Genomic DNA, 23,374 nt, shown 5'->3' with positions numbered 1-23,374 from the left:
TTGTTTATAGCACACTTCAAATTTAAAATAAAGGTGACAATGCCACAGATCCATTACTAAGATAATTATATTTTTTCCTGGTAACATTTTAGAGACAGATTTGCTATATCAAAAATAAAATTCAAGTTTTATTGGATGAGGAATACGTTGATACAACAGAGGAATCTCTTTTCTCAAAGTTTCCAGCTAGGTTTCTAACTCTATTGCACCAAGCCAAATGTCCCACCTCTATGTAAAGTACTCTAGCAGATTTAGTGTTGGAATGTAAAAATTACATTGTAATTCAGGATAAAACAGGTTCATGAGAGGAAATATGAACTCGTGGAGAAAGTTCAAGTATCATCTAATCTACTCAAGTAATTACAGTTTAACATTACAATAGATAATTAGAAGAAATGTCTTCTGAAGAAGGAAGGTGAAAATCCTGCAGTCCTATTCTAGTAGTTGATTCATTGTATATAATTCTCTTACGGCAGAATTTATTCTTATGTTGTCAGTGTGGGTTTTTGTTTTTCTTTTGCTTGTTTTTATTTTCCCTTTTGTATTATGCAGTGTTTCTCTCTCTCTCTCTCTCTCTCTCTCTCTCTCTCTCTCTCTCTCTCTCTCTCTCTCTCTCTCTCTTCCTTCTCAGAGGAACAGAATCACATGGGTAGGAGCTGTTGTCTATAATCTATTTCCATGGTTTAGAGAGTGGGAAATTGAAGGGGGTTTGGACTGGGGATCCAAAAAGAACATGAAGAATCAAACAGGGAAATTTAGGGTTTCAAAACTAAGGTCACAAATTTTAAATACTCTCTTATCATTATCAGTGCATGAAGATGCATTGAGCAAGCCCAAGGATGCTATTGAGAAGTAGATTTAAATTATTTCTGCATTTAGAATAGATACTACTTATAGTTTCCTACATAAACAGGGTATTTTTTTACAAATACAGCTTTAATTTTATGAACAAAGTAAGCTGAAGTTCCACCTTTTTATTTAATATATAAATTCACCTGGGAATTTAGAGGGATTCTCTGAAGCTATTAAAGCTACTACAAACCACTACACAAGTGTTCCATTTAAGCCTTCCCTAGAGGATGAATTCAGCAAAAACTGAATTTCCCATTTTCCTCCTGCCTATTGTCAAAAGACCAACTGAGCCTTTCGGGATTTGATCTTTTAACTCAGTGATTTCTCACCTGAGATTTGGACCGTTTAATGGTGCTATAAGTACTTTAGCGAGGCATCCTTAAACTGTATTTCTAATAAGGGAAACATAAAACCAGATCTGTCCTTAAGCAGTTTTAGTTGCCTTATAATTGTCTCCGTTTCCTTTCATGCAGCATTACGTTGATAAATTGCTGTTTTTAAAGATGTCTTTTTGCCTGGGAAGTGTGCAATAGATCAGACAAGAGAATTATTTTTGAGGTGGAACCTTTGGCCACATTTTGCATAATCCTGTTCATTTCATGCTGCATTATGCCTGATTTTGCTCTTTGTTTCTAATGCACATACTGGATATTTTAGCAAATTAGTCTGGGTGGATTCTCCCAATGATAAAGCATACTGTAGCTAAGCTAGGACTAAAAAGTATGCAAGGATATTATACTCAGAAAAATCCATAGAGTACTGAAACTCTCTGTTTAAAAAAAAGAAAGAAAAGAAAAAAATACAACAGTCCTACAAGTCAGGTCACATTCTTGGAATTCACATGTTAATTATTCCCAGAGAAAATTACCATGGTAATTGATTTATAGAGGTATGATAGAATTTGAATCACTTACCTACATTCATCCCTAGAAATCTAGCAGTAGGTTAAAGAAAACTTACATGGTAATTTGTCTATACTTATTACACTTGGAGGACTACTTAAAAAACACTACACATAAAGGAAATACAAAGCAGGCACGTCACTGTGGAGTACAAGTTCCTTAGAGTGACAATAACAATTAGTATAAAAAGAGCAGCATTGGCTCTACTGAGAAATACAATTTCCTCAAAAGCAAAGGAGCAATTTAGAGGAAAGGTAAAGGAATTAGACACCGTATCAGTGAGCTCATTGTTAGATAATGCCCTGACTGACTTTGAAATAACAAATGGGTATAGCAATGTTACTGTGTACTGGCAAATAGCAAAATTTTCTGAATTCATTTACATTTACCTGATCCTTTCTTTTTGTCAAGTTAATTTATTACTTCCAAGAAGTCAAGAAAGCACCTGTCTCTGCTTATTTTTTATAATATGATATTAGATCTATTAGAGTATTTAAACTTGATTTTTCAATTATCTAGCACAAATCTCAAATTGTTATTTTAAAATAATGTTAGTTTAATGCCCAAAGTCATGGAGAAATTTAGAAGTGATGTTTAAAATAGAAATTTAGACTACTGACTAGAAATTCCATGCTCTGACCACCAGACCACACTCCTGCCCAAGGATACTTAAAATTTTTACTGAGTTATTCCTCTTTGTAATTAGATGCAATGATTAGAGTGTCTTTTACATTACTCTGCATTTTTCTCTTAACTCAGGGTTGTAAGCCACATGGGGCACTGTCCTTTACAAAACTAAACAAGGAATTTTCGTCTTGCAATACAATCTCCTGATATTTGTTTGTAGGTTGCACACATCAAAAAAATACAATGAAATCTGTAATTTTTCAAATTACAATCCTCTTATTCTCTAAGTTATGTGCCTATGAGAATTGCAAATCTTTTGAAGAGAATGTAATCTTTATGCTTACAAAATGTAGGCTTTCATATTTGGGTGCAATTACAAATCAAGGCCTTTTATCCCATAATTATCAGTTTCTCAAAGTTGTGGGTTTTCTTCATTTGAAAATAAATTAATGGGAATTTTAAAATATAATTCATCCACAGCTATTAAATCTTTTGAATCTTTATAATTAGAAACCATTTCTATTCTCAACGCCTAAAGAAGCAATGACAGAAAATGCCTTATATTATAGTAAGTAACAATTTAATATTTTTGATTGGGGGAATAGCTAAAACTAACCAGTTTAAGTTAAAAAGAAATCTTATATGTGGCTGCTTATTGTTTTATTTTTTATTACAGGTATATATTGTGTAAATTAAATTTTGAGTTTATTTGTATAAAGTACCTGTCAGAAGAGACAGTCAATCTTGGAACAGCAAAAACTCAAAGTACTATGGATGGCTTTCTAAAGTAATTTGAATCAGATAGTATTCAATGTTTCAAAAAAAAAAAAAGATACCTTTTTTAGCTCCTCTAAACATCACTTTTTTAAATCAGAGCTTGATATATAAGGAGCTAATTTTTCATAATCATTTTCCATTGTCAGATAATAATACATCATGGTTACTAAATTATACAGTAGTCTTATACTGTAGGGATTTATACATATATTCTGAGTGCTGTCATCTAATTATTTAGAAATTTCATTCTCAGAACTGTGAGCTTTGGACATAGATTACTTTTTTCTCTCTATTACTATCTTATTTATTTGGAGACAAAAACAGGGTCATTCACATAGTTTTCCAGAATTACCTGAAGCAATCTGAGAGCAGGGAGTGGGGGATGGGGAGAGTGGGGTCACAATAGGCATACATAAAACTTGTTAATCCCTATATTAAGAAGGTGGGCTTTTTGTGAGGATATAAAGAGTTCCCCAAGGGGGAATAAGTTGGCATCAGGATTATTAATGCCCATACAAAGAGGCAGTCTTCGTTGTAGTAGTTGACTCTGTCACCTAAAAAAATAAGCTCTGAGAACAGGTTCTTTGCCTAAGTTGCTCAATACCATATCTCCAGGGCCTAAAACAACAAATATTTGTTGAATGAATAATCGAATGAATAAATGGTGATTTCCTTGGACACCTCTTAACTCTTAATGTTAAGTTGCCAAATTAACATTAATAGTCATGGGCATAATGAAGGGACTACCACTGATCAGAGGGCGGTACAGGAAGTAAACACACTGAAGATATTTGAGAGAATGGTGCCAAGGGTGGGATCAGTGATTTTTGAAGGCAAATGGCTCTCTGACAGTGGCTACTTGGATAACCTGAACTTTTCCAAAGCTTATTTAAGTCACGAAAAAGCCAGTGATCTCTTCAAAAACCTTTTAAATTTATGGAGCAAGGTAGAGGGGAAAGGGAAAAATATTCAGAGTATAGATGAAATAAAATTGGACACATTGATAATTGTTGAAACTAGGTGCATGGGATCCATTATACTCTTCTCTCTACTTTTGTAAGTGTCTGAAATTTTCTATAATAACAAAAATCCCCCTATTTAAGAGTTTTGCATCATAAACTTTGTATGACCTGATGTGGAGCTATATATCTAATCTTAGCCGGCCCTTCATATGAAAGGCCCTTCAAATTTCATATGAATTTCTATGAATTTTCATATGTAGACTATGAAAATTAAAAAAAAAAAAAAAGATTTGTTTCCATCTCAGAAAAAATGACTTTTAGCTCTAGATGCAACAACTTATGATGGAAATCATTAGCATGTAACTGGTGCTAGGTTTTTAGTGATATTGGGGAAATAAATCTAAGGAGCTATGCATATGACACCTTTATTCAAAGCCAGAATGGTCCTCAGCACATCTTTATACTCACTTGGACAAGGGCTGAGGAAGTCAAGGAGAGTTATAGAAAAGTGATCGATACACTCAAAATAATCCACCTGCTACCGGCCATCCACGATAAGACTTACATGAGGTCCTCTAGTCAGATGCTGGAATTTATCAGTTTATAATGTTTTCATGTGATTCTCATTGCTTAATAATGAGCCAGATTTATTTGTCAAATAAAATTAATCTTAGATTCTGGCTTAACAAGCCTTTAATGATTTTGCATTTCTCTACTTCCTTTATGGGATAAATATATTTCCCTGCCTCTTCAGATGACTTTTCCACAGGTCTTTATCTGCTCAATGATTTGCAACTCCATAAATAAACATCAGTCTAATATGTATTAAGTAATTAATGTAAAATGAGTTTGAATTCTCAATTTATCTTTAGGCATCATCATAAACGATGTGATACATGCAAATAAGAGTTCATCAAAAAGACTAAATGGGGTGATTTTTCTAGCCCAAAGCCCATTCTTTCCTGCTTGAAGTTGGTGATTGATTTGTGAATATTTGGCATGAAAGCATAATTAAAACAGGTATATACTACAGGGCCCTGGAGGCCAGGAGTCATCTCTCCACAAGTACCTTTTTCATTTTCTCATAGCACCTTGTAATTCTGTTGCCTAATTCCTCTCTTTTCAACTATTACCATGTAGCCTGACTAGAAATAATTGATTCCAACCTTTAATAGTATTAATCTGGAATTTTTAAAGCCAACATTGTTATTGAATTAAGAAAATGTGAGTGACATCAGTATTTCCAGTACAGTAAAGATTTTCCAAAAGATCTTTACTGTAACAGCACAAGGTTAAGTTAGCTGTTCACTTGGAATTGTACTTTAATTCTAGTACTCACACAGTATATTGTAGTTTCCAGCTTAATCCCCAATCCATCTACTTACAAGAAGAGATTTATAACTCAGATGTTATAGGAAGAGGAAATCTAATTCTGATCTTGAGTCAAATTGATGCCAAGGAGAATTTATGGTTTTCTTTACTTTATAAGCTGTAATTGCAAATACAGTTTCCTCCATCTGAAAAACTATACTATTCCACCCTGAAATTTTCCAACAAAAATAGTTTGCAGAAACATTGGCAAAAGACATCTTCAAAGGAAACTAACTAGTTTGGATTAGAAGGAGAGGAGGAGAGAGATGGTAGATATTTTTAAAGGGATTATGTTTTCAATATTTTGGGAACATGATGCTTAATTCCTTTTTTTTTTTTTTTTTTTTTTAAATTTCTAAAATTTAAAAGTAGATTAGTAATTTAAATTTGCTCAATTTGTAAATAAGGTAAAAATAATATGGATGTGTCTAATAAGAACTTTTTAAGAGAAAAAAACAGTAATATGAAACTTCTTTCTTTAAATATGAAATGGAAACCAACTTGCCATAAGTAAATGGCATTTAATATGAAGCTATGTGGGTCAATATTATGGCACTAATAAAGACAAAGTAATGAAATCTAGTTACCAAAATATTTTGGCTGATTATTTTTATCAGAATATTTGATAGTGTAACTTCAACTACATTTAATTCCAATAAATAAATTATTTATGTTTAGACATGCTGTTATGTTATGTCTAAAGATTAAATTTAAACCATGACTAGCTTTGAGATTAGCTGACTAACCACCTTTACCACAACTATTGGCTAATGTTCAACATAAGTTGCATCAGGTTTCTAGTCTGAAGAAGTTAGTGTAATATTTCAGTGGGTAAGAGGTTTAGGGTAGTGTAACATTAGGTAAAAATATCATCCTTTCTTACTTCTTATTGCAGCAGGTTCCTAGTCTTTACATTGATCTTCTCATTCCTTGTAAACAGATAACTCTTTTCTTTTATGTATTTGCTTTTAATTCTCACATGCAACTACTTTTTATTCTAGTGAATATTGAACATGGACTTTCATCAACAAAACCAAGTTTGACCAAGGTAGCACAGAGTATTATTACCAAACTACTTTCAAAATGTTCTTAGTTTGCATTTGAATTAAATGCATAAAATACTGCAATGATAGTTGTGGCAATGAAAACAGGAGATACCCTAATAATTGAGAGTACCTAAATATTGGACAGAGGTGGTTAATTGATCTGTTAAATGGCTGTACTCATGCTAAAGAGAAAGTTCAGAGGTTCTTGTTTCTTTCTAGTAAGAAATACTTAAATTCAATAAAAGCAAATGAGTTGAAAAAGACCGAGAAATATCAACTCTTCTCAGGAATGACTTCTGTGTAAGACAGGCTAAAATGATAGGTTTAGAAAAGTAAAGCCATTTCCCAAAGTGATAGCTAAAAAAATTCCCACCACAAAGAAACAGACTAACCAAACCAAAAACAACCAGAAAAAAAAAAAAAGAAAAAGATACAAATAGCTTTCAGAATCATTAAAATTGTAATTAATGGCCATTGCAAATATCCAAGAAGACAATGTAATATGTAATAAATATGAAAGTTGTTATGATTGGGGAATACTTTTTTTTAAGGAGCACCCTTCTTAAAGTGTTTTGCACACCTTCTCCAGGAAAAGATGCGTAAAGAATATGTGATGACTGTCTTTAAGATACAAATATTCAGAGAATTGAAACTAGATTTTGGAACAGTAGAATTAGGAGATAAACTTTAAAATTTGTAGGAAAATATTTACAAGTAAAATGAAATCTTTCTGCAGAGATGTAGTATACATGGAAAATAAATCATATTAATGAAAAATTTAAAACTTAGTGAATAACACTTTTACCCTTGATCATTAGCAGGGGAGTTAGATGTTCTTGTTAGATCCCTAAACTGTGCAGGATGACACTATTCAAATCATCCCTTGGTGACTATTGAGGCGGGCCACGATCCTGCTCAATAGGACAATTCATTGAATCTTAATCTTTTAACCTGGAAAGGACATTAAAGAATACCCAGCCCAATTCCTTCATTTTACCTATATGGGAACTGAGGTCCAGAGAAATATTTCTGTTTCAATCTGGAATAGAAATATGACTTCTTAATCAGTCGGTTCCAAAGTATGCAATATTGAGTAATCAGGGAAATCCTGATGCTCACTCAAAAACATATTACTCATAACATTGATTGCCTTTTTAAAGAGGAAATGTGGGTTAAATAGAGTTAACTGCCATTAAAATATCGTATTTGTGGTATCTTTCAAGTTCAGAAGGTAAAATACACATGTTTAAAAGAGAGGAAGAAACTTCAAATCTATTACGTTTTACATAATTTCCTTTCTATTTTACTGTCTTTTAAGATCTAGAATAGTGGCTTATCAAATACACAGTTAGGCAGAAGCCCAAATGGCTAAGTTTAGATCAACATTTGTCAGAAGCTGAAGCTATGTATCATCATCATTGAATGAACTTCCTGCAGGTAAGAAGAAATGTGAAATGTAATTGCAATTACATTTTTATAATAAAAAATCTTAGTAATAAAATTTAAAATTTTTGACATTATGGTACAGGAACAAATATTCATATTAATTATCAATCTATTTTCCTGTTTCTCAATTTAACAACTTAAAGACTCTTATTTTCTATATAAGATTATCAGCTTTCACATTCTTCCCTAATTTTGCAACACATTACTCTTCTACTATTTCAACTGACATTTAAGAACATGAGGAAATTTTCATTTCAAGTTATATCTATATATTCAAAATAAATATTTGAATATTAAACAATACATTAGAATGACCTTCTTTGTTGGCATTATGCCCCTGCTATGCTGTCTGTATGTGATGGTATCTGGATTAGGCAGATATGCTGATAATGATGTAGGTATGTGTCTATTCGGCATTCCAAAGGGCAAAAGTGAAACTGTAGTTGAAGGAAAATAGTAAATCTTGGCCAAATAACAAAGTTGAGGTTGTACTTCATTACATCCCTAAGTTAGAGTTTGGTAGGACATTTCAATAAGCAAAGAATGTTCTTGTAATTTATAGTTTCTCTATTGTTTTCTCCCCTTTTTCTGGAGAAACAACTAGACATTTTCAAACTGAAATAATTAGTGAATTCCTCTACGATCCACAAGATGGTGCTATGAAGTAGCATTTAGAAAATTTTTAAATCCTTAAGCATTTCAGGAGCAAAGTTTTAGACAGGGTCAAATAATTGGCATTTAATAACATCAACTAAGGAAATGCTATTTTAAAAAGATAATGGTAAATCAAATTAGTTGATATGAAGAGTGGCATAGCTTTACTCATAATATTGCTTTTAAATACTCTATCCTGTAAATTATACTTCCGTTATCTCTGCTTTTGATCTCAGGTTTTAAGAATATTTTGTGAGAAAACTGATGATTGTACTTGGATCTCAGCAGAGCTAAGTCATAATGGAAAGAATACTGTGCTTAAACAGAGACCAGAGTTCTAATCCCTGTCTTCCACCTGTACAGCTATATCCAACAATTCCTTTTATTCCGGAGGTTCTCAACTGAGGACATTCCCCCTTCCTCCCACAGTCCTCCACCCCTGGGACATTTAGTAATGTCTGGAGATATTATTGGTTGTCACAACTGGGTGCTACTGGCATAGAAGGTAGAGGGCAGGGATGCTACTAAATATCCTACAGTGCATGGGACATCCCCCAACAACAAAGACTTATCCAGCCCGAGATATCAATAGTACCAAAGTTGAGAAATGTCATCTATTCATTCAATCCCTTGTTAGTTGCTTTGTTCATTCTTTAATTCATTCACACGTTCCTTCACTTATATAAGTACCTGTCCCTCATTCATCAGTCCATTAATTCATCCCTGCAACTAATTTTTAGAAAGTGCCTACCTTGAATCAAGCCTGGATTAAGTTCTAGAGATAAAAAGATAAGAATTATCCTATTCTTATTCAATCTAGCAGGGGTAGAGAGAGACCTGTAATGAAATAATTAACAATAATATGATTTGATCAGTGTTTCAGTGGTAAGTATAAGTGGTAAGTGGTAAGTTTCTGAACCCAGAAAATAACATTATGAATTCTGGGAAAGAGGATAGAATTCTGGAAGACTTCACAGAGCAGGGAGGGCCTTTGTGTGTGTGTGTGTCTGTGTGTGTGTGTGTGTGTCGGGGGGGGTTGGGTCATAGGATGAAATTCTGAGCAACGCACAAGCAGAGACAGAGACATACAGTAGTGCAAAATATGTTTGGTGAGCAGTGTACTGTTATGGTATGAGACTGGAATAAGGAGGAAAGTGGGGAAAAGGAAAAGAAGACACTAAAACATAAAATGGAGTCACACTGGGAAGGGCCTTGCACTTCACCCTCCAGGCATTTAAAATTTAAAATAGAAAAGTAATATTAGACATACGGCAATAACTTACCCCCTTCAGGTCTGGATTTCACATCCTTAAAGTGTTTGACGAGATAAACTTCAGATTTTCTTTTAGGTTTAAAACTATGGTTTGTAAAAAAAAAAAAGGCAATCTCTTAAAAGTATTTAATATTTGTATATATTAGATCTATGTCTCAACTACTGATAAAAATCACAATATCTATAAAGAAAATATTTTTATCTTTTTATAAATAAAAATTGTGTTATCACAGATATATACTTTCATTATAATGAACAATTATATATTCCTATTAATATATTTGGTGTTTTGTTTTAAGGCTGGACATGAGAAGAATAAGTTATTCTGCAAAATACACAGAATATTCCAATTGGTTTATTACTACTTCAATAACTAATTTAGATGGCATCCACAAAAAATTTTTAAAGGTTTTTTCCTCAACCTTCTCTACTATTTGTACTAATAAGTTTTATACAGTCTAATTAGATCTAAGTTGTTTGACATATGTTTTGTAATTTGAATAAATTATTTCAAAAGTATTAGTGTTTTAGTGAAATAAAGCCTTGGAATATTGTGTATTTCTTACATTAAAAAATGAAGAAGAAACCCAAAAATGAAGCAATTGTGTGAATTTTATTTTAGTAAAAATAGTAGCAACCAAGTGAATAAGTGATATAATTTGATTCTGATATACAAAATGTACTTTCGTTACATATTTTTGTTACATATTTTTATATTTGTAATTTAAATTCAGCTTTAAAATATGGATGCTGAAACCACTGCTAGACAGTTCTGTAGTGTCATTCAGAATTTAAGCTCATGGATCAAATAACATGAGATAAAAGAAAAAAAATTGGAGAGGGTACAGAAAAGAAAAGTGGGTTTCGTATCTAAATAAAATATAGAAAACCCAAAATCTTACAAGGAACATTGCCATCCTTTTGCTCAAAATAGAGAAATGAAAATACTGGTGTTAAAAGTGAAGGAGACACTGGGAAGGGCGGGGCTGTATTACAGTCTTCGGAATGGGTTAATGATATAGTAACTAAGCCTCTTTCATCCTTGCCTGTTGTCAGAACCATAATTGTCTACTATATTTGATTGCATCTTTTTGAATCCTTCCTGCTCATTCCCCCAAATCTTTATCCTTCTGGTTTCTGTACCACATTTCCTCAAGTATTAATTAAAGTCTTTGATGGTTCATTTTAGATTTGAACATCCATCTGTATTTATTTTCCTCCACAGAAATTCTTATTAAAACCCATCCAATAATTTTAAAAGTAAGTAAAGTGGATTTTCTACAGCTCTTACATTTTGAGACAGCATCATGAATCTCATTTCAAGATAGATGATTAACCTTCAAAAGATGAGAACTTCATATGATGTTATAAACAAGGTTTTGTGCCTCCCCCAAATTTTTGAACTAGTCAATGGTTTTCAAAGGCACCTTAGGGTTCAGAGAGAGGCCACAGAAAAAGCAGTAGGGGAGGCAAAGTGAAGGACGCAAAGAAATCTCCTTTTCCTACTCCCCTCATCTTGTCAGAAGCTCTGCTTCCATCTCTGGTGCTTATTTAGTTCACAGATGGGACATCATTTGAACAAAGGGTTATGATGAAGTGCCAGGTGATCTCTAAGGTCCCTCTGACCTAAGGTTCTATGAATTTTTATTTTCAAATCCTTTCCACAAACATAGAACTTCAAGCTAAAGGAGTTAAATAATAACTGAGAGGCACAAGGTAAGATAAAGAAAATATTAAAGGCAACATCATCACCAAGAAATTCATCTTTCCTGCTTCTTCCTAAGAAATTAGACATTTTCTATGTAAATGTAATGAAAAGATACATTTAAAAAAGGTTAAATCCTTTAACACACTGAGATACACAGTAAAAGACCCCAAACCAGCAGGAAAATCTTCAGTGTGAATGTTCTGCAGAGACCAAGCTTGAAGAGCTGCCCAAGAGCAGAACTATTTCTGCCCAGAGTGGATCCTTTTCCCAGCAAGGGACACCTGTGAACACATGTCTGTATTAGGACACGGCAAGTACTACATCAATGCTTCTGCTTAGGGTCTCTGTAAACCCTGAGCTTTCACAGAGGTCACCCTCCTGGCGTCCTAAGAGTCTGCTTAATTTGCTTATGCATAGAGACATCAAACGACAACACAGAAGCCCCTACAGGTGCACCGAAGAGCATGGCTGGCCGCTACTGGACTGTCACAGGTGTGTCATCTCTCTTAATGAATGTTGGCACCACCCACTAATTGGAAACCTCATAACAATAAAAGTTCATGCTACTTAGGGGAAAATGTCTTTAAACATTCCCAGCATTTTCTGAATACAATAAAATACATTTTATGACTTCTAATAGTTTTAGAAATAATCTTATTGTATTCATATAAATTAAAACAAATTTTAAGCCAACATTCAGTCTATTTTAGGAATGGCTTTTTGTCTGCAATATAGCCTTGAAAACAGTTTTAGAGAGAAGCTCTAAGAGACACTTGATTTCATTCAATGCCTAAGTACATGGAAGGTATACACATGGAAGGTATACAAAGGCAGGGAATGAATTAAGGGATGAGTGGATCAGACCTCTAATTTTTGGTTAACTACATGAGATAGTCCAACTGTGAGTGAATAGAATACATAACAAGTGACTCCAGTTTAAGCTAATAATTCAGTTTAAAATAAGCTTACATTCTAGTCTACGTTCTGTGATAAAGAAATTAACAACTAAGGAAGAGGAACACATATTATTTAAAGGGAAAACAATTTCCAAAATGTTAAAGTGCAAAATAAATTGTTATTCTGAAAATTTTGGGGGTCTTTTTTCCTCCTTCATTATGATAAAAATGCCAAAGACCATTTCACATAATTAAGGCACCTATGAGGCAATGGAGGTGTTTTTGTAACTTTTGTATCTTCTTCCAGAACATTAAACCCCTTTTCTTCATTTAAAGCAAATCAAGAGAATAGCATCCCCCTCCAAAGTAAAACTGGCAGCAGGGAAACCCATTTGCTATTTTTAAAAATGACCAGTAGAATATATATTTCCTGATATCAATGATACAAAAAATTTAAACTCAAGTAATTGAAACACTTCTTTCGCTTAATTTGTCCTAGAATAACAACTAAGGCCACTTCTTTTTATCCTCATTTATTGGACCACATTTATATGAATTAAGAAATAAAATCCATGAGGAGGGACCAAGGTGGAATGAAATCTGGCAGACTAAACAATATGGTGAAAGTGAAATCGTAAAAGAAAAATGATGGCATTAGGAATGAGACTTCTATCTCTTTAAAGGAAATTCTCTACTCATGAACACAGGCAAAAAAGCTAGAATGTGAAAAGAGAAAACAAATTCACAGTATTAACTAAAATGTTCATTAAAACATCATTTCAAAATTGATTCTTTTGCTTGTTCAAATAAGGGTTTGCCTTTTTTTTTTTGAGATAAGTTGGCCAAGTCTTCTATATGGACGTCTGGGAAACTCTTGAACAGACTATATATGTATTCACTGACCTGGAAATTTCTACCCTTGACATTTCTGGTTCTGTTGCCCTTTTGGAGGCTAGAAGAGAGGATGCTGGCAGGACAGAGTGGCACAGTTTCCTCTCCACCCTACAATCAGAAACACACTGGCATGGAGTGCAAACACAGGCTTGGGATTAGGGTAAGGGAGTGAGGCCAAGTCGGGCAAGTGCAGGGTCAGATTTTCTCTTTTTTTTAATATTTTGATGTTTTGTTCACCATGGGGTTTTTTGGCATTATGATTTTTTTTTTAATCGTATTATGTAGTTTTTTGGCACACCTTAAATTTTGTGCCCAAGGTGAGTACCTCACCCTGGTCCCTGCCCTGCTCAACCAGCACCTGGGCTCTGGGTTCAGGTAGATCTGTGGAGTCACGCTAGAGGGCAGCCTTTCCCTTTTACTCTCAGCTCAAATGGGTCAAGAAAGGCTCTGACAAGAAGGACCTAAGTTCTCCCTGCTTGCAAAAATAAAAACAGAGTATAGAAAATGTCCTCTTCATCTAACAAGAAACCAATGGGAGTGTTAGGAAATAGTAGTTGCCATTGATGGAACTGATATTGGGAGTTTTTAATCTGTCTTCTATTCCAATACGCATTTGTTTCTGAACAGGAACCATAATGGATAAAAGAACTAATGCACTAAAGATGGGCTTAGCCAGAGAAACAAGGGGTCAGAATGATACATTAACCCAAAAAAGCATGAAAACGACCCCCGTCATGTCCCAGAATGCTGAGTTAAATAAAAAAAATGAGGGACTTGATATACACTTTATAAATGTGACATAAAGGGCTTTTAAATAATGAACTGGGTAGGCTAATGTGTGGTATAGCTACACTAAGGCCAACGGTACCTTTCCATTTTTAAAAGAGAACACAATAATATTCCAATCTTATTGCTAAAGTTCTCATTGTAATTGATGGTACCTGTCTCCTTGTCTTTTCCAAAAAGAGATGCCTACAATCTGCAGGCAGGGACAGACCCTGCCTTCCACAGGGACCACTGGAGCCCTGTTTTCTCTGCATTTGTGTTTTCTCTTCATTTGTGTTTGAAGTGAGTAGGATGTGTTTGAAGGGACTACTAGTTACTGATGCTTTCAGAAACATTATCTTACTTAAGGTCCCCAGCAGCCCTGAAAGAGAGATATTTTCACAGAGAGGATTGGAAGACATGGGGAAGAAGCTTTAATTCTGACAATTGCTACAGCTAGAACCATAAGTCTCCTAGGTGTCCTGTTATTTTCCCTGAAAGGATATGACAAAACTGGATATAATGTTACTACTCCACCTTCAATTTTAGCAAATTGTCTTGCCATAGGATTGTTTGTAAAGGTGAAATCCAGGGTCTTCAGTTCCATTGTTCTTCCATGGAAGGAACGTCTGGACACAGTACTTTTTGGTAATGGAAGCCAAAGCTATAGGTAACAAAGACTCTCAAAAGGCAAAGAGGAGAAAGTTAGGGACATCAATCTGGCCACAAAGCTCTCAAAATTACCTAGGAAATAATGCCATCAGATGTGTATTAGTATTTAGGCATTAACATCGGCCTATATCTTTCTATGTATTTCTATGCAGATTCAATAAAATACTTATATATGTTTAATTCCATAGGATTTAAACTGATAAACCAACCTCAAAGGGACTGATTCATGCAACTAAAACACAGACACCTCTGGGGTGAAATGTGGCAACAGTTTGACAGGCATAGCAGTAGCTTAGGCCAGAAAGGATTTATCCAATTAAAATTATGGGATGAATTTTGGCTGGCAGAATGTAATTACCAGGCTTGGAATGGATCCAGGATCCTGAGGTTAACACCCCTCCTCTTGCCAACAACCCTCCTACCTGCCAACACTCTGAGATGGAGAAGGCTGGATCTGACATAATCGCACATAATACTGTTGTGACATCTAAGCACAATGATGATGATGTGAGAAGCATCATGAACCTGATTTTTTTTAACACTCATTATGTTACTTATTTTTATGCCACATTAGGCTAGAAACCAAATGTCCACATAAATGTTAATTTCCTCAAATCTGTGTTTTAAAATTATAATTAGAAAATAAAAAATAGATTTAAAAATTAATTTATTCTCTCAAAGCAGTTATTTACTGATTATTTCATTTCAGGAACGAAACTGGATCAAAATGGTGACATTTAATCCTTGCTGTATAAAAAAGCAGTTCCTGATTTTTTGGACGAGAAATGCATTCTTAAGGTTCACTGGCCTAGAAAAAAGGAAAATGCTTAATGCCTGGTTCACATTCGTTGCAAGTTGGACTAAATGGGTCTATGCAAGTACTGCTTTTGTCCTGGTGTGGGTTCACTCTATAGTCACAGGCACTCGTGGGCAGTGGTTCTCTCAAGAAAAGAATTTGCCAGAGGGTTTTGTATGCGCGTCCCTCAACAAAAGCAGAGAAAAGAGCCCCCTGCTGGTGTATGATCAACTGGTAAAGACCTAATCATTACATTCTAAAGCCTTTTTTAAAAGTCATTTATTTACGAGAGAAGTGTGGAGATTCCTAAGGTAAAAATAAGACGAAAAGCAATTTTAAAGACAATATTAACATTTCAAGGACGCTGGGCACATAGAGTCCAACTCCAGGAGAGAAAGGCAGAGAAGGCTCGGGCGGTGGCCAGTTAGGATGGAGCGCGCCCCAGGGCGCCGGGAGGCGGAGCCGGCAGCGGAGGCTGCGCGCCGGTCACGCGCGGCGACTGCGATTCCCGGGCCGTGGGGCCCAACCGTCTCTCCGAGCACGCTGGTCTGTTCCCACCCCAAACCGCGGAAGTGCTGCGGCCGCGGGCTCCGGAGCCGGGCCCAGGGCGGTGCAGGCACGCGGCCGCCCCTCGCTCCCGGTAAGGAGCGCTCGCGATCTGCGCTCGGCCCGCCCCAGAAGCTGCCCGCGGGGGCCTTGTACGGAGAGGCCCGGAAGTCCTCAGGGGACGACGAATAAACTGGGAGCAGGGCAGTGGGGCAGCAGGGAATCCGGCCACACTCAGGTGACCTTTCAGGCCCACGTGGCCCTGGGAAACTACGCACTGGAACCGAGGACCGGACGGCACAGGGGGTCCCGGCTGCGGGGTTCTTGCCTCGTGCACTACTTACAGCCCCCTCGACGAGCCGCCTCGCGGCCTCTAAAGTGCTAACGGTGCGCGCGCAGGCAGGTGACTTGGCGGAAGCGTGGTGGCCTTGCCCTGCTCTTGTCCTAACTAGTTCCTCCCCGGCGCCGGGGCAGGAGGTTTTTTGGTTTGATCCCCGGAAGTAATCGGATGTTGATTGAAGAGATGGGCAGAATAGGATCTCCATTTCCCAAACCACAGTGTCTGGGGGCCTTGACTTGGGTCACTGTCTTCAAGGAGATGGGAAAGAGATACCCTTTTTACTAACGAGCCTGACTGCTCTCCAAATGCCTGGTACTGCCGCTCATTTCAGCTTTTCCTGTGGAGGTAGATTTTTCTAACACCATCTTTGTGTGATTTAGCTGTCCACAGGGAATCAAAATGTAGAACGAAAGGATGAAACTAATCCTTTCTTTTGCACTGTTAGGGGTTGCCATAAACACCATTTGTTAAAAAGCATAATTATGTTGGGAAAGTGCCTGATGAGACAATTAAGCTACATAAACACACTGAAAACAAATGAAAACCAGAAGACGCCCACACCCCTTGTGTAAAGCAATTTTTGTTTACATAGAAACGAGAAAGGTCTGAACTGCTTTATTACAACAAATGCTATTAATGTCTAAAACAATCTAATGATCATCTTTTTATGAGTTTTCAGTTACAAGATGATGGTCACAACATGAAAACCTTGCAAACCTATGGTGAAGATAGGCACTCACTCCAGGTTAAGATGATTAGGCCAACAAACTCTCTAAGTGAACAGAAGCCAACTGATTTGTTAGTCGAGCACACCATTATTTGCACCAGAGCATGTTTAGCTTGAAGTCAGAGCTTAAAGTTTATCTCCAAGTTGGACACCATTCATTGCAGTATTCCCCCAAAACAGAACATTACCTGGCACAAAATAACCCTCATCAAGTATTTGTTGAATGAGTTCTTGAGGGCAGCATTCATTTTTAGTTATAATTTAAAAGAGGCCAAAAATTTATGATAGCCTGATCTTGAAAAGAGGGGTTATTTTCCTATTATACTGTGATATTTAATTCTTTTAGATCATAATGTCATTTGAGGTATGGAAAGATGAGTCCAAAAAGTGCTATTTTAGAATACCAGAAAGAGTCAAAACAACTTGGAGAACTTGTGTAATTAACCCATTTTCAACAAGAGAATCAGTAAATTTTTATGTTTTCAGTTCAAGGTGCAGAGTCCCATGAAAAGGTTTTAAATTGATTAAAAACTTTTGGCAATCAAAGTTCAAGAGGAATTTGGTCAAAGATTTATCATTTAAAGAACCCAAATCAGTCTCTTTTGTTTCTTCATGTAATGTTCATGCTGTGGCCTGTAGAGATGTTTTTTCTTGTTGCTACAAGAATAGTTTTTATAAGAATAAACATATTAAATGATCTCCCTCATTCCCCTTTTCTGCATTTCCCCAGTAGGTATCTTAATGAAAGGGTCGGGCCTATTCTAAATAGTACAGACCCTGGAGAAGAGATAAACCAGGAAGGCTATGCTTAAAACTGAATAACACTTAATGAAAAAGTTTCATTTACGTGACAGAATCCAGGCTGAATAACTTGCCAGATATTTTCAAGTGTTGTTACTATGCTGGTATGCTCATATATGCATGACTATGTTACATGGTTTCCTAGTTGAGTAAGTCTGAGGATTTTATCCTTTTAGGTCTTCTCTAGAAATGAAATAGTGAAGTGTTCATATTATAGCCTGGGTTTCCAAAAACTATAACTTTTTTCTTTATGGCTAATGGACATTAAAATATGAATGCCACTATAGAGACTGAAATGAAGAGTCATTTTTCTCCTGTTCTAGAAAAATCACCATGTCTTCCTCCAGACTGGGGCTCAGTTTGGTTATCTGTTTAATAAACATTTCCAAAGCCAGAAGAAAATATGTTGTTGAGAACATAGCAAAAGCGGCTCTCCTTGAAGAAAACGGTAGGAACAGCAAGACAATAGAAACAAATATTGCAGTGTTTTGATAATAATTTTTGTACTCTACGGACATTATCTATAGAACACTTGTGTTTTTTCCTTGTTCTTGGGCTGATAGCTTCTTCTGCACAACTCCAGGATACTGTGATAGATCAGTTACTCAGATGTGCACATATGCTCATTTCCAAATGCATGCACACTCTCAGCAGTGCAGTTCTCATGTTTGAGTGTGAATCTCTGAGATGTACGCTGTTCAGGGTATTGACAGAATCCTAAAGAGTTTATGTTTACATGGGGGCACCATGTTTGCCCTCATGATCATTAATAGAATGAGCATAATCATATATCAAACTTTTTATTCAGCAGATTGAATAAAAAATAAACTTGCCAAATAATCAACTATTTTTAAAAGCCTTCCTGCCAACAAAGCCCATGCTATCATTACAGTAATATTATTTCTATTCCATTTTCTCTGTAAGAAGACTTTTAGACAATTGCATTTAAGATATGCGTCAGATCACTCAGCAAATCAGTTACAGAAGACTGAAACTCAGGTCTCCTTACTCCCTGGGCCAGTATTTACTATGAGAGATGCTACTCTATTTTACCTTTGTTGAAATGTTCATAAGATGACACACATTTCTGAGATATCATTTGTACTTTCATACACACACTCATACGAACCACTATTTACTCATTTACACTCATTTAAGTAGAAATGCTTCGTATTAAATCATCAGTTTTTGGCAACAGGTGAGCGTGTAGAGTCACAACTCTAAAGCATTGAAGACAGTATATTTTAATTTCTAATTGTCATTTTTGATTTGATTCTGCTATCCGTGGAAAAGGAGTGTTTCTCTGAACCCATTTCAACGAGCACATTTAAAGTTACTGTCTTGCAACTTTGCGGGAGCTGGAAATATCTATGAAAATTCCTGATAATTGCTGGCAAGAAAACTCCTTTGGAGTCTGTATGCAGCTGTGCTTTTGCATTCTCTTTGTGGGAAGAATCTGCTTGGGCTCCTCATTGTTAGAAACAGTACACCTAATGGGATTGGGTTACCTGCCTATGTGATTAAGTGAATGTGCAGAGACATTTGTGGAAGTCACACACTGGACACCTGGGCCTCAACCCACCGTTTTTATCAGCTTATTAGTGGCAGCAGCTCAAATGGAATTATAGCTATTATACTCCATTACAAATACCAAACAATTTACTTCTGCTGAGATTCATATTGACAGCTCCTCCTGCCAGCAGTAATTCTTTTTCTATATGCATGCTTAAGAAATTGCAGGAGAGAGTGTTTCATTCTTTCAGCATTTGATTCAATTGAATCATATGAAACTGAGAATAAAAGCTTTTCAGAAGATTCAAGATGGAGAACAAAAATCATATCTTTTTGCCTCTAGGAGCTAAAGAATGTTGAAAAATGACATAAAATTGGAGGTCTTGTGATCTTGTTCTTGCTTCCTCTTTTATAGTTTTAAAATGAAGGGAAGGTAACACTAGTTAAGAAAATGAACCTGTTGTTTCACAAATATTTTAAAGGCATTTATTTTTAAGTGAGTGGAAAAAATTGTGTAAATGATATATATTTTTTTTTCTAGTTAATCAATGTGAGAACATTTAAATGGTCTGAAAAGGTCTTAGGTAAAGGAACCTGAGTTATAAATTTTAGACCATCACCAGGGTAGGGCTCAATAGATGCTCATTTGACTATGAATGAATGACATTTTTTATCTTCTCACATTATTAAAATTAATTTATAGGGCTGCTGTAAGCTCTGTGTTTTCTTGGTGTAGCTTGTTTTTCCTTTCCTCTGAAAACATTAATTGTTAAGCTGCCAGGGGACAGGAGGACAAGGTATAATGAATGGCATAGCTTAAGATTTAATTATTCCTTTACTTTGAATTAGCTTTTGTAGGCTTAAGGGGGACTTTTAAGGAGCCCGAATCAGGCTTGTAAACTTCAAAAATAACTTTGGGGTTGTGTGTGGCAGCCAGACAAGGGTATGGCAGTTTTCTCCTCCAGGTTACACATTCAAGTGAGTCAAAGCCACTGAAGGCTGGAAGTCGTTAACATCTGAAAGCTGTTGGTGGCCTCTGAAAAGGAGATGGTGGAGTTGGAGTCAGACCTCTTTCTAATGGACAGGTGCATGCATCCCAGAAACCTCCACTGTTGGCACTAATTGGCCTAACCTAGTTTTTCCAGATGTCAGATTTTGACCCAGTCAGTTTGATTTCTGGGTTTTGGAAGGAAAAATTGACACGGCCCAGGAAATGAGATTGGCGAGGAGCAGAATTTAGAGTAATATGATTTGCAATTGAAAAAGGAAGCTAACCATCTCAGACTGCGTTAAGAGAACTTGGGCATCTTGTTTTGGCAAACTCAGTAGCAAGTCCAGGAGAAGGTCTCTGAGAAACACCAGAGACTAGTGTCAGAGCTGAGCCTTCTAAGTTACATAGTGAGATGCTAAAAGAAGTGGACATTTCTATACACAGATTTTATGCTTAGCCACTATCCCTTCCAAGGGTCACATCCCAGAATTTTTCTATTAAATTTGATTTAATTATATCAAAAAAGATAAAGTTTTAAGGTTTCATCATGAACAAAAATCTTGTATTCATGTGTTGTTTTCTTTACAGGGCAGAAACATCCTAAAGTATCAGTGCTAAATATGTTTTCTGATCAAGACTACAACCGTTCAGTCATTACAATAGCAGCTTCTGTTGATACATTGGGTAAGAATTCAGTTTCTTTCTTCACATATGTGTCTTTTTTGATGAAGGGTAGGCTTCAGGTAGACCTGGATATTCTTTAATCATTGATTTCCTGTGTAAATCTGAAGTCTTCCCTCCACTAAGTAGAATCTACCACAAAACTGCATTTCATCATTTTTCTGAACATGTACATCTCAAATATTTCCCATTTCCTCTTTATTAAAATGAAACCTGAGGCCCAAGATTTCATAACATTCCCTTCCAGGAGGTGATCACATATCTTTTGTGGTTAAGAAAAGCATTATCAAGGCTTAAAACTCTAAAGTCATTGTGTTAAGGTCATTGTTGATTTCACTTATAAGTTGACATGGGAAGAAACATGCTAATAAGCAGTTATATTTTGGGTTAGGAGACAAAATCTTGAGTTGGGCTATGGGTTGAAATAAAACGGGGATGTCATAAGGTTTAGTAGGACAGCTTGAATTTGAAGAATTGTAATTGATTAAACAAAAACCTTGTGTTGTAATATCTTGTAAAGGTTCACAATATTTTCAAATAAACTTGAGTTCAACCTTCAAAAAGTTTGTTTGATTTGAGAGTGAAGCTCAGTCTGCTAACTCCCAGCAAGCATAGGACAGATAATCTTGAATGTTAATCATAAAATAAGATGTGAAATCTGCTTCTTTGTTGTTGTTTATATCTATTGCTAAAGTGGAATCATACTGCACTGCTAATGAAAACTCAGAGTAATAACGTGAAGCTATAAGATATCTATGCTATGTATTAGATACAATAATTCGAAGAAAGATTGGATTGCTGGCCAAGAACAAAACTAAAATAAGTATGCTTTTGAAAATTTTATGTCTGTGTATATTTTAATATAACTTTTTATAAAACATTTTGAAAATTGGGAATTTTATTACATTAATTTGTAAAATAAAAAGGAAAATAGGGAATTTTATTACATTAATTTGATAAAACAAGTATCTAATTATAAAAAATTGCAGAGTTTTAGATTGGTAAACATTGCACAATTCTTCCACCTTGGGGAATAAAGAGCTGTAAAAAAATGTGAAGTTTTATAACAGTGGGGAGGTGAGACAAGGGAAAATGTTGGATCTTTTTTATTTCATTATTTTAGATGAAAAAACAGTATTATATACAAGTTACAAAAGTGACTAGTGGGATGAGAAAATCAGATTCTTCTTCAGATGCAGCTGAATGTTTAATGATTGTTTTTTACAGTTTTGCATTTTTAAGGCCGGTGTGTTCTTGCTGCCTGCCTGGAAGCCTTCCAGTCTGTCGATTTGGAGGTTCAAGAGGGAATCCATCCTTGCCTGGGAGCAGTGGACCTGATCTCAATCTGCCCTCTCTCTGGTGTAGGTGTGGAAGAGTGTGAAGCTGTGGCCAGAAGTAAGAGAAAGTTTGGGGTTGTGTGTTAATCCTTAATGTAAACCTTTGTTACATACCAGAGCAGTTTGTGACAATATAATCACTCCTGAACTCCTGCAGAGAGGTAGGCCTTTGAGAATTGTATCAACAGTAAGCTTTTATGGGTTTCTATCTCACCGTGTCTTTGTAACTCATCCTTACACTCCCCACCCGCATGACATTATGTAACACTAAATACTATGTGGCAATAAATAAAATAAAATAAAATAAAATAAAATAGTAAAGTAAAGTAAAGTAAAGTAAAATAAAATAAAATAAAATAAAATAATAAAATAAAATAATAAAATAAAATAAAATAAAATAAAATAAAATAAAATAAAATAAAAAATAGTTTTGTCCCCTACAAGTTCACAATAGATAACGAGGAAACAACAGTAGCTTCTAATGACTTCCTGCGACTCTTCAAGGGACGGTGTGTTTTGCCCATCTGTGTCCCATTTTCTTGAGCAGGGGTAATGATGAGGTTGAAAAACCACTTAAATGTTAACTCCTACCCCTTTTCCTCTGATTTTTTTTTTCTTTTTTCCTAATGCACAACTCTAAGATTTTATTTAGAGCTGAACTGTGACATGCTTGATTTTTAGCCCCAGGAGTAAGTTTAATTTGGAAAATTTGAGCTATGTCACTTGAGGTGTTTTTGAATTAGGCAAATTGGGAGAAAAGAAGGACCTTTTGCTTGGATTGTCTAGCTGCCCCACAGT

At 35.5% G+C, this 23,374-nt stretch overlaps 1 protein-coding gene across 8 annotated transcripts in view; it reads left to right on the top strand.

The window, feature by feature from the left end:
* Positions 1-16,146: 16,146 nt before the first annotated feature.
* FTCDNL1 (formiminotransferase cyclodeaminase N-terminal like) overlaps positions 16,147-23,374 on the top strand; it is a 158,307-nt gene continuing 151,079 nt past the window's right edge. For 7 of the 8 annotated variants that reach the window (XR_005218767.1, XR_005218764.1, XR_005218765.1 and 4 more), the window contains exons 1-3: positions 16,147-16,281; positions 21,147-21,242; positions 22,467-22,634. Coding sequence is in view for 1 of the 8 variants with exons in the window: in XM_037849291.1 (XP_037705219.1) it covers positions 18,389-18,503; positions 21,147-21,242; positions 22,482-22,634 (364 nt within the window). In the remaining 7 variants the exon portion in view is untranslated. Of the gene's footprint in view, positions 16,282-18,378; positions 18,504-21,146; positions 21,243-22,466; positions 22,635-23,374 lie in introns of all 8 variants that reach the window. The other variant, XM_037849291.1, reaches the window with a different exon arrangement.

This window comes from Choloepus didactylus, chromosome 9 (assembly GCF_015220235.1).
Source record: "Choloepus didactylus isolate mChoDid1 chromosome 9, mChoDid1.pri, whole genome shotgun sequence".
Lineage (NCBI taxonomy): Eukaryota > Metazoa > Chordata > Mammalia > Pilosa > Megalonychidae > Choloepus > Choloepus didactylus.
This window is presented reverse-complemented; position numbering and strand designations above follow the sequence as displayed.